We start from the raw sequence: 13,012 nt of genomic DNA on the forward strand, positions 1-13,012 counted from the left end.
AGGGTTGGGCATACACAATCCACATATCCATGCATAATGCCAAAAATTGCAGAGTAATAAATATATTTTCTGTGTAAATAATAATGCTTGATAGAGTACAACAGCCCTCACAGTCTGTCCTTCTAACCAGTCTGAAAGGCACCCTGACAAGGAGTTAATTTATGGTGTATAGCAACCTCGACAGAGTGAGTCTCTGTGCCAAAGGCCAAATCAAAGCCCAGTTTAAGCTAATGTTTTCATGGTATTGCGAAACTGAGACATAAAGGGTCTTTTGCTTTTTTTCCCCCCTCTGAGCCACTGACTGAATGATGCAGCATCTAGGAATTTCATTACATTTTCTCTCTTGTTTAGAGTCCAGTAAGGACGTTAATTCCAGTTTAATTCCTGTTTGGCAACTGCAAATATACAGTAGGCAGCCAGTTAGCCTAGCTTAGCACCACTTGGCCTGGCAAAGACTTAAATACTTGCTCAGCTTTGACTCTTCCACTTGAGTTTTTTTTTTATGGTGAATTGACTTGAGCTTGTATAGTGCTTTTCTAGTCATCTGACTACTCACAGCACTTTTACACTGCAGGTCACGTCTACCCATTAATACTCTTTCACACCTCTCACGCCTCATTCATACACTGATGGCAGAGATTGCTATGAAGAATTGGCCATCAGTATTAGCTAACCACATCCATACCCATTTACACACCACTAACGAACCAAAATGTGCAGATCTATTTATTAGTTTGAATAAACACAACCTAGGTTCATGAACATCAGTGCATAAACAAAGGTTGTTAACATGTCAGCGTTTGCAAAAATGTAGGTCTGTAGTCCCAGGATGGCGGGAAATTAAAAAAACAACACATAATACACAATATAGCATGCAGAAAAATGTTGAAATGGCAGCATTTGTTCATTTTTAATTTGAGACATAACGCCTCAATCTGTGCATTCACAGGAGAGATGTCCTTCTCTAAATATGCTAAGCAAAAAAGTTTGGTGACAACTCACTTTTTGTATCTGGGTGATCCATCCATGTATTGTCATTGCAGAAATGCAGAGCTGAAATTTCTGCTTTATTGCTCAGGCATTTTCATAATTTTAAGTTTAATTTGAAGCATCAGGAGTTCTTTCTCTAAAGCCTTGATTTTTAAAGGTCCTTTACAGGATCAACAATCACACTTCTATGCTTGTAAAGTAAGATCTTTTACATATTTAAATTGTAACAAAAAGGCCTACATGAAGTTGGAGAAGTGGAGTCTTTTTTTTCCTATCCAGGAAAACAGACATTTATCCACTCTTCCTTCCAGCATTTGAAGTCCTCTAAGGAGAGTTTAATTTGTGTAACAGCATTCTTGGCAAGACAAAATGCCTCTGAAGGGGCCTTTCTGTCAGAAACTCAATGATCTAACTGTGTTGTGTGTTAGCCCATTAGTGAACTTTTTAAGTTTACTAAATGTCCATAACAAAATTTGTGCGAATCCCAGCCTGTTGTAACAGCTTTGACAGAAAATAAAAACACTGGGATATTGTTTGTGTCTTTGGCAAGATGCCTCGGGGTCAGAATCAATCCATTATCTTCAGTATCAGTTGAAGTTTTGTCTCATGTTTTCAAGTCATCAGTGTTATGATCGAGAATAAATGAAAAACAAATTTACTCATGATCTTAAGTAGTAGCACTATTTAGCAGAATGGCCAGGTTTGTGTTTACTGTGATAGCGGTAATGGCCACTGGTGTATGAGAGATTTTGCTTGTTTGAAGTCGGAATTAGGATTGGATGGAAGAATATTTGAAACATTTTGAAAGTTTTGAAATCTGCCTAAGACCAGACTTGTCATGGAGACAGATTAGTTGTTTGAAGTTTTACTTACAAACATGTTTGTGTACATGCAAAGCTTGTGCTGTTTGTTTACACACCATGCCCTTTTTATACATCTGCAAGCTTGTAAAGCTGTATATCAGGTCTTGCACACCAGTGTGATGGCACTGTGTTAGATCAGTGTAAATTTTTTTGATGATTTTAATAATTGTGATTTCTGCTATCCTGCAGGCTTAATCTCCATCTAATTCAAACCCATCTATAAGACTCAACACTAATGCTGAATAATATATCACAGCCTGTGGGTCGTTCTGCCTTCCTCTGCCTTGAAGAGCAGAGGTCGCATTAACCGAATATTCTCTGTCATTGACAGATTTTTTTTAAGGATGACGGAAAATTTTTAAGGCTGTCTGTCATTTTGACGCACTGGAAAGATGAGGATGAGCCTGCAGTTCGGATGCATAGAGCTTTTTCATTTTGCACACATGGACTATCAAGGAGGTTGTTCAGTTCATAGTTGCTTGCTTGAAGACAGGGATAGTTGCTCCACCGTCACTGTGAAAAAATTACTTGGAGTAAACGCTGTGCTGCTGTGTTCATCTTTCTCTCAATGCCATTCAAAATGCAAAACCTCAAAGATTGTTCTTAAATATAAGTTGGAAAAAAGTGCTTCATTAATTAAACACTACTAATAAAGTCATATTTAATTATATTATACTACAGATATTAGAGAGAAAATTATAATGACGGATTGTAAAATGGTATGACAGAATTTTTACAACCATTTCTGTCAAAATGACAGACAACAAAAAAGTCGAGCGCAGCCTCTGCTGAGGAGTGTTCCCTGCCAAACTAGTACTCAATAGTAACAGTTATACTAACTCTGTACTTCCCATGTTCTTAAAATGCAAGATCATGACCTAATATGGAAGAAAAGCGGTTAAAAAGCGGTTCCAAACAACCCTGGTCTGTGACGTTTTGTATTCCAGCATGCTCTGAGCAGCGAAGAGGCTGTTTACAATACACAATGAATGGGGTGAATTTTTCATTGGCTTTAGGTTTACTGCATCCAAGGGCATGTGCTTGTACTTTTTAGATGACAAAATAGACATTTAATTGCAGCTCTTCTGTATCTTTAATGGAAGTCAATGAAATACAGTATAGGAAAAGGAAACGGCTGAAACGCCTGAAGATAGAAGTTCATATACTGGTGGTCCTGCATAAGACAAGCCACAGAGGATATGTGTCAGTTAGTATGATTGTGTCAAATAGAAAATGTTGCCTTTGAAACACTCGTTGTTATCACTGTGTCAAGGTGGCGGGCCACCACCCTAAATGAATGGTAGGGGAACATATTTATGAAGGGCTTTGTCAGAGAGAAACATGTATATGTATTCTTAAAGTATTGTTTTGAAGTTTAAAATTATTTTACTGTGACAACCCTACTATTTAATATGTAAGAACAGCAGAACCAGAATGGAGTCTACCTTCAGTCTCTTCATACTTAGCCAGGTGATTCTGCTTATGAAGGAAAACATCTGTTGGCCATGGTCGTTTCTGTTCTAAGTGTAACACATTGGGATACTGTATTGATCCTCCCCACCCGCCCTCCTGGTGCAATTACTATGCTGCTTTCAAAGCTGTACTTGTTGGCTTTGTGCGCCTGTCAGAGTGAATGCCTGCTGACGTCATTGGCTGCATATATACTGATCGATAAGCCAAATGCAATGCCGCCGCTCATTTCCCAGTGCAGGCAGAACTAGAAGACATTGATCGGTCAAAGCCCATTCAGAGAAGGCTGATAATTACTGTGGGCAGTGAAGAATCCTCTTGTGTCATTACATTATAGTAATTACAGAAAATAAAGCAACTAATCTGGAGTAAAGCTTGATTTGCCTTTGTTAATTTGACATAATGTATGCAGTTAAAGCTTTTAGAGCCTTTTAGCTGCATTGCCAACATTAAACAGTAAACTTTACTGTGGATGTCTTTTCATGAAGCCCTGACAGAGAGCAGCTGCAGCCATGAGGGATCAATAAACATTGCTAAAACATTATTTTTACTGTACCAGATCTTAAAATGACCATTTGCAGTGTTTCCTAATCATTATCAAAAACCTGTCTGGGTTTTCTTCTCTGCTTTTATTTTCTTACAGCACGTGTGTCATTTTTAGTGAACAATCAGAGACACTGGATCACACTTCCTGATCAGCTGTCATCACACTCAGCATGTGGAGGTTTTCTCCTCAAGGGCTGCACTTAATTAGAGTGTATTTTTCACCTTCATTTACCTTGACCTTATGTGGTACAGCAGGGCTTTGGATTGGACCACAGACTGATTTATTTTTGTTTTAAGGGCAAGGACGACAAATATATCTGAAGTTTGTCATATTTTGTTGTTCTTAAAGGTTGTAAATTAAATAGCTTTAGGTTTAGAGAAGAAAATGCAAGACATGATTTTATCAGCCTGTGTAAACCTATTTTTCTGATTGTTGCTGTGCAACAATCAGAAAAACAAGAAAACTGGAAAACATAAAATCACTGGTATTGAAGCTGCTGTCTGTTTTTGAAATTGCCCAAGGGAGAAAAAGGTGTAAACTGTCCTGCTGTGTGACAATTTCCATTTCGTTTGGCAAAGTCCATAACATACAGTTTCTGTGCTGCTATGTTGCTCTTTAAACACTGTCTTTTTTGCTGTATCGAATATGCACATTTACTAGCGACCATGCAGTAGGTGAGCTCTCAGTCTGCAGTGACTAGATGGACTCACCATCTGCAAGTTGCTCTGCCCTCCTCCACCTGTCACATTTTCTCCTCACTGAGGTGAGTTCTCTGACAAATAGCACTTGACATGCTTTATGTACTTAATGGTAAACTTCCCATAGTCTTTAAATGTATGGTTATGACCTCATGAGAGGGAAAGTGGTTAAAAAGTGCCAAACCCTGTGGTGTTCTCTGTGTTTTTATTTATTCCAGCACATTCTGAGCAGTGAAGCTGAGGAGCCCTCTTGCAGTACAGTAAATCATGTTAGTCTTGTGCACTGTGTGAAAGTAGCTGCATGCACTAATGACATTGTGTGTGTGTGTGTTAGCACATTACACTGGGATACAAGTCTCCTGGTTTATAAGCCACAGCCAACTTTTTAGATGAAAAAAAGAGGTATTACATGTGCGTGTTGCACACAGTAATTTACTAGGGATGCACGATATTGAATTTTTGCCGATATCCAATATGCCAATATTTATAGAGTCATAATTTAAGGTTTGAGGATGAAAAAAGAAACAAACTGTTTTTTTAAACACACTTTTAAGTTTAAAGAATGAGGATGAATACAGAAAAAGATCTCGACTTACATTGGTCTGTTGGTCCAGCCTAAAACTCCACTAATTTATTAGTATATATGTTGTAGTTAATATATGCTGATATCCATGGCCAAAATATCAGATGCAAGTATCGGCAGAAATTTTGATATCTGCCGATACTGATATTTGCCTTTTTTAGCTAATATCTGCTGATATCAGGCCAACAATATCGTGCCTCCCTATATTTTACTGTAGTTTTAATTATGTAATTCTCCCTTTCAGCCCGACCTGGAATCTGGTACCTGATGCTTTTTTGCTCTTACCTCTTTCGAGGTTTCAAGCAGGCTGGGCAGATACTAAATGTCCAGACTCTAACAGCTGCTGATTGGTCAGAGAATATTGTCACCAAGAGCATTACAAGTGGGATGGGCGACACAAGAATGAAGCCGTTCTCATTGTTGGCTTGTACTCCTTGTGACAAAAATCCACAGACTGAGAAGGTACACAATTGATTTGATGTCCTCCATTGTTGTTGTGTAGGAAGTAACTGCAATCAAATGTTTTGATCTCATCCATGCTTAGGAGGTATTACCAGAGCATACTGTAATGATGTACAAAGTGCCTGGTTGCAACGCTGTGACGAGACAAGTCGAGCTGGTACCACATATGAAAATGCGCCATAAAAATCCTGATTTTATGGCAGCTTTTCCAAGAAAAAGGCTGTGGTGTTTGAGGCTTTACTTTTTTCAGTGACATCATGGCCCAAAGAGAATTTTAAAGATAGTTGCAACCTTTTAGTGTCCTAGATAGGGGTTTAAAGGTATTTTTATCTGTCATGAAAGTCACAGCTTGGACTTTATTGTTTGGTACATGCAGTCATACAACAAATTTGTCAGAGAGGAAAAAAAAGGCAGGCACACATCCACACCTGAGATGGAAATCAACCACCCAGTGAATGTGTATTGTGCAGTGATGAGTGAATTAGTATCACAAAAAGTAGCATAACTGAGTAAGTTGTGACAGAAAGAACATAATTGAACCACTATGACTTTGTAAACAGAGCCAGGAGATCCTACAGGCTCACTGATACAGCATCCCCATCTCCTCCTCATGTGGTGTCAGTGTTTATACTAATCAGCTTCATGCAGGAATGGTTTGACTCGGTTTGACAGCTCTGCATGCACTAACATCATCATAACATCAGATCTACCTGCTGAAGGTGTGCTTAGATTGATGTTTTACTTGTCTGAAGTCCAGGTTGATCCAAGCATATCACAGCTAGTCCAACTCTAGCTCCTCTAGAGAAAACTTAATCTGATGATTAACATTTTTATTTCTAAAAAGTCCTTCACAAATATGTTGTTGACATGCCCTCATTTTTGGGATACCAAAAACTCAGCAAATAGGTTGTTTTTGGGAGTTGCAACATAGAACAACTCAGGTGTGCAGATCTACTCTGTTTTTAGTGTAGCATACCTACACATTTAGCATTATTTTCCACAAAGAAACCATTAAAATTATTGTTTCTGTTACACAACAACTCTATTTTAATCCGATTTTGTTATGTCAGATAACCAAAGACTTGACGTGATGCACTATGCAGGACTTGAAACCATTGTCCTGGTGAGATGAGGATAACGACCCCACGGTTTGCCACGTGCTGAGCACACGCCCTGGATAATAATCCTCAAAAAGGGGTTAACCCTGATCAAACACAATATAATCCAGGATTTAGGCTGGGCTGCCCAGAAACATTTTCTCTCCAGAGGAAAATACAAATCTGTGCTTTATCAGGATGTCGAATAAAGCTCAGGGCTTGTAGAATCATATGATGATGTTCCAGGTTGGACATAAAAAATGACTTTGCAGCGCTCATCTATGCCCTTCAGTTGGTATTTCTCCAGTGACTGAGCTGCATTCCTCCCTGTGCTCCTGTTGTATAACAAGAACATTGTAATGAGTTATGGTTTCATTTTATGTACTTATGACTCAGCTTTGACAGCTTCCGGCTAATGTTTTGACTCATGTTTTACCGCTTTAATAGAATATTTGACTTTCCAAGCCTACATGAGCTCTGACGTTACAGTGGAGTGATTACAAACACACATCACAGCTTTGGAGTGTCTCATGTCAGATCAGTACAGTAACCACCAAAGTTTATTACACGAATACCAGCTGCATTACAGCAGAGCTCTGACTGGTGCTAAAACCTGCTCCTTCATATTCAAACTACTTTTACATGATCTTTCTTTGAAAAACATAAAAATGTGCTTTGGTCATACATTAAATGTATGATTTAAAAAGATAATTTATTTTAGCTATGAAATAACCGAATGGAAAGTTTCAATGGCTTTTAGTTGCCTTGATGATGAAAGCAAATATTGCATTTCGTCAATGTAGTGAACATAATTACTTCCTGACGTTTTTTGGTCTCCATAACATGTGTGGAGACAGTACAGTGAGTTCAGATCATTTAGCCTTCCTCTCTTTGAGGCAAAGTGAAACACATGTAAACTCAGATCACACACTCGCACACAGACATAAAAAGCTTCTGCAGCTGCTTTTGGTGCTTTCTGGAATTTCCAGGTCGGCCCTGTTGGCCAGAGATCTTACTTCCTAACGGGCTGTGTGTATATGTGAGTGTGGGAGGGGAGAGCGGCTGGGGGGGGGCTTGTTTTTGGGGGCTGGAGGACGGTTGCGGCGCTCTGAAGGAGTTTTCTCCCAGCGTGGGAAAGACGCTGGTCTTTACTCTGCCTCTTAGGGACTAAAGTAGGCCAAAGACAGGCTAACCAACTTCTCTGCTCCAGCTAAAACTTTCTCTGCTCAAGTTGTTCCCACTCTGGAGCCAGGACGAGAGGCTTTGTGGGAGCAGAGCAGCCGGGCTGCTAGGAGTTCTTGTGCTCTGAGAGGAGATGGGCAGCAGCTGAGGAGATTTTCTCCCAGCCAGGCTGAACAGCAGAGACGGGTAGGGAAGAAATGTATCACTCCGGCAGTGAGGAGTCAGATCTGGTAAGTTGGAGTAAACATTCTTCTCATACACTTCCTCTATCACGATTTTCTAAGCCAAACACGGCAGCAGATCTCTCTGTTCTTCTTCTCTCCCCTCTGAACAAAGAGGACGGGCTCAGCCTGTAACAGAATGGAGGTTATTAGTGCAAGTTTGAAAGGGGCGTAAACACACACTTCCTATTTTTCTCCCCTGTTGCTTTGCCTTAAAGTGACTCTCGTTTAAAATGCACACTGTCAGGAAAGCATTGCTGCATGACCACTGAAGGTCTAAGGTGGGGATCTTGGATTGAAGTTCACAAGCAGAGACGGACAGAGAGTAAGCAGCTGGGCAAAGCTTGGTGCTTCATGTACAGAGACCGGTAGAGGACACACAACTTGGCTAAAGTTTTGTAGGTTTGCCAAGTGACCCAGACAGAGAAAGTCTGTGGTTTCTGAGTCCTTATCATCTCACGTTACTCCAGGGTATGATCCCTTATGTGTTAATAAGTGGATACTATGCCAGTTTTGTGTGAAGCCATTTTTTAAGTTTTTAATCTTTGTGTGGAGTGAAACATATTTTACCATAACAGTGACAGAATTTCATCACCCTCACCTTTGTATCAGTGTCCAATCATCCTGCCAAACATGTAAATTAGGGTTGCACGATAATTATCGGTACCGATAAATTATCGGCTGATATTGCATATATTTTACACATTTTAATAATTCCAATAATAAAATATTAACCGTTAAAATCCACCGATAATGAAGGAGTTTTTCTTTCTCACGAGACTATACACATTCCGAAACAGTAGGTGGTGCTGTAGTACGAGACCCGCTGTTAAGCACCAGAGAGGAAGAGAAAGCAGCCTCAGTGTTAAGAGGCTAACAACACGGTGGAGTTATTCAGTATTTACAGGGAGGATAACACAGTAGTGTTTGTAGAATTTGCCCTACAAGGACCCCGAAGAGTGGAAAGAAGTCCTCGACGGATCTTATAAGTCACTTAAAAGTCTTCATCCTAACGGTGTTGAAATGAAGCAACAGTAGCCGCTAGCCCCAGCCACGGGCATTAAGACTGAACCAAAGGCTAATACCAGGCAGAGTGCTGATTCAGCAGGCTTTGGAAACTGCAGAAAGTTTGCCAGAGCCAAAAGGCAATGTTAGAATAACAAAATCAGTCTGACAGTCTCCTGATCCATAGACATATACCTGCCTGCTCTGTTTGATGTGGTTTCATTCAGTCTGATCGACATTAGGAACAGAAGTTTAGCCACAGACCACGGTGTCCTTTACATTTTTAACCTATCTCTGATATGACTTATGTCAGAGCATATTTTTAATCTTTATGTAAAACAACAGCTCTCTTTAATTCTGACTTAAGCAGCAAAATAACAGACCCCCAAGCATCTCCATTTGTTAAGCATGACAGCCTGTTTTCATTTGTTTTTTTGTCTGATTTGACATAAGTCAGCTGAATTCTTGTTTAGTTGATTGAAATGTCAGATTTGACCACTTGTCAAGATACTGAAATTCATTTCAAGGGAAAAGGGGAAAAACCGTCTGTCAGTTGTTTGAGTATGTTGTACTTGGTACACAAATGTTTTAAAAAAAAGTTAACTATAATAACAGTTAAAAAGTCAGAATAGTTCTTTGTTTTTTGAAAATCACGAATGATGTTAGTTACAATTACTTATAAATATCTTTGCTCACTATGTACTCACCCTTTCTTACCCCCAGATTTGCATAAATACATCAGATAAACTTACTTTGTTAAATAAATAATTGAAAAAAATCATCTGTTCTCATCGGTTATTGGCCATCAGGAGTAGGAAATTATCAATATCGGTTCAAAAAAATACTTACTGTGCATCACTAATGTAAATACAGCAATTACTTGTACACTTAAAACCCTGCTGTACACAAAAGTTCAAGTTGCAAGGGTTTATTTTATAATTTAGGTCAGTTACCAGAACTGTCACTTGGATTTTAAAGTTAAGCAAAGTATTTTCAATTCTTAAAAGTGATGTGATAACATAGCAAAAACACTAATTATGCAGAATGGGGGTATATATGAGAAACTTTGTGGTTAGTTTTCTTTGAGGCCTTATAAAGCCAATTACTTACTCACACAGAGAAGCTACTGTTTGGTTGGACAAGCAGTCTGTTCCTTGTGTTGTGCATTGTACATTAAAAGCATTGTATTGATGTACTTTGGTTATGTAATCCCTATCGTACTTATACTTTTTGATATGGAAGGAAAATTAAATTCCAAGCATCAAGATCCAAGCACTTTTTTTTTGTTATTTTACATTAAGATTAAGCATTACATTTGTAGTTAAAATAAGAAAATAGTTGGTATTTTTGGCAGTGATGTCTAAGAACCCCTTTGTGGCATCAAAATCAATTAGGCATAAATCAGCAATTTAACCAGAAATTGGTCCACAGTGAGTAATTTATCTCTGTAAGAAATAAAATAAATGAGGCTGAAATCATTTTACTCCACCACATTGGTATGTTTTGCTCCACTGAAGACAGTTAGCAGCCCTTTCTGCTGTCTCATCAATCATCCACAGCCTGCCTCATACACCAGGAAACTACCCGAATATTGATGATGCAAGCACAAAATAGCAGCGCAGAGTAGCCCCCGGCCTGGCTAGTTGTATCCCCTTGATCTGCCATCATCCTATTATGGTGCTGTGTTTCTACCAAGGGACCTGAGAGCGAGGAAGCTGCTAGATGAAGTGGATCTCACTGTGAGGGGGATTCACTGTTAACGAGAGCATTGCCTCTCTTGGGACTACTACTGCTGGTTACAGGTGAAAGGTAGAGGAGGGGAATGATTAGCGCTCATTTATACCTGTTAGGATCCCATCACCCTTACACTTGTCTTGCTATAATGTGGTATAGTAGAGATGCTGTAAGGTGCAAAGGAGGGATTCACAACAGTGGATTAATGCTGATAACTGGTATGCTAATATTTCCAAACTAATTTTAGCTGGTAATAATTCCAATATATACACATTTTTTCTATTGTAAAGTCACGAAGTGTCTCCTCTACAAAAAAAAGAAAAAAAAAAAAAAAGCCAGGTTGAGTGGAGCTGATAGAGGAATGGGAAAGCGGTCTAGTAGTTTTATGTCTGGGGCTCATTCAAAATTTTCAGGGCTTGCAGTGGCCCCCATAGGCAGCCACATAAACCTCTACCTCTACCTCTACCTCTCACATTCTGCCAATTTTTAAGGCAAATATATGATTTATACTTGATATGTAGAGGATATATATGGGGTGTCGATCACTAGTTTCATCTCGATACAATATCAATATTTTGGACAACGATACGATATTTTCTGATATCATCAAATCTGCTACAATATGATTTCGATTCGATATTGGGGCCTACGATCGATATCAGACGATTATATCCACAAATTTCACACAATGACAGAATAACAGTTTCTGCAATTAAAGTATTTACAGGTCTCTGTATTTACTAAGAAAAATGACCTGCATTTCACTTCAACAACATTTTTCAATGTTGTAAACGTCTCATTTCCCTAAACCAATACACCTGATGAACTTTAAATTAGGAACATAACTATGAACATTTGTGTTAAAACATGTTGATTTAAAACAGCAAACATTTTAAGTACCAAACATTTTTATTTCCTGACACCTTCAGATCACTCTAAAGCACCAATATGGACTTTTTCTGCAACCCTTTATGATAATGTTCAAAATTTTTGGCTAGTTTTACTCTACTGATACTGTTTTGCTCTGTATCAGCCCTTATTACTTTACACAGGGGTCTGTTAGTCTGGCCGATAGTTCATTTGTAGTTTGTTTTACATAATGAGATTACATGAGGTTAAATATGTGGTATATGATGTTATAGTGATGATTTTTTTTTTTTACCAATTTTTTGTTTACCTATGCAACCTTGGTTTTAAATGGAGAGGTAAGACAAGAGCAAAGTTTTATTTCAAAAGAAACTCTTTTGAGGAGCAGCCTCATAACGAGAGTGAGGGGGTGGAGGGTGTTAAGAACAGCTGGCCTGCTTGTGCACGTAAAGTTTGGACAGCGTATATTTTCATTATAAATCTAACGTGAGACGGCAAAATAAAATCAAAGTGTATCAAAGGAGAGATGAAGCAGCGGACTTTTCTCTCTCTGTTTATCTGTTGTCTGCTGAAGCAGACAACGCTCGTGCTACCTCTGCCATAACAAATTGAGTGTTTTTTATCTGTGAATGATCTCATACAGTGGTTGTATACGGATGACGATGTAGACAACAAACTAAGGGGGGAACCCTTCCTGCAGTAGCGTGTTTGAAATTTGTCCACTCAGCTGAGAGAGGAGAGGATATCCTCTGTCCCGCAGCCACAAAACTTTAAGCCACCGCCGCTAGTTAGCTAGCTTGCAGCTAGCTTGTTAAGGATGCTACCTTGAGCGGAAACTGTCAACAGCCATGTGGGGGGAATTTCAAAATAAAAGATTTAGATCTATGTTTTGACTTTTCATCAGTCTGATTGGATCAAAAACCATGGCATCAATTTGAGATGAAGCTCCACCATTGTCGTTCTTATTGGCCTGTCATGAGTGTGACCAAATGCTTTCTATGGGAGCTTTACCAGATTAATGTCAAATATTTTCATGCGATGGATATATGAGTCGTTCCGACAGGACAGGGTTCAACAGGGCTTTATGTTTTAACCTTTAGGGTCCTTCAATTCCCAACCCACAGACATAAGGGACAGCACAATTACATGCCCCAAAACTAAATCACCCTGCCAGAACACACAGTTCAGTCAGGCATTTCAACAGGCATCCCAGATAGTTGCGCTTAGCCACATACTAGTTTTTAACCTGGTCTTGTTTGATGTGATCCTAGTCAAAACAAATAATAAAAATGC

At 39.0% G+C, this 13,012-nt stretch overlaps 1 protein-coding gene across 3 annotated transcripts in view; it reads left to right on the plus strand.

Moving 5' to 3' along the window:
* Nucleotides 1-13,012, plus strand: part of cacnb2a (calcium channel, voltage-dependent, beta 2a) — a 100,505-nt gene that overhangs the window by 40,310 nt on the left and 47,183 nt on the right. The window contains exon 1 of one of the 3 annotated variants that reach the window (XM_041813931.1): nt 7,826-8,122. The exons of the other annotated variants lie outside the window; for them this stretch is intronic. Coding sequence (XP_041669865.1) covers nt 8,090-8,122 — 33 coding nt within the window. The 5' untranslated portion in view covers nt 7,826-8,089. Of the gene's footprint in view, nt 1-7,825; nt 8,123-13,012 lie in introns of those variants that run through there. 3 annotated transcript variants of the gene reach the window in all.

This window comes from Cheilinus undulatus, linkage group 19 (genome assembly GCF_018320785.1).
Source record: "Cheilinus undulatus linkage group 19, ASM1832078v1, whole genome shotgun sequence".
Lineage (NCBI taxonomy): Eukaryota > Metazoa > Chordata > Actinopteri > Labriformes > Labridae > Cheilinus > Cheilinus undulatus.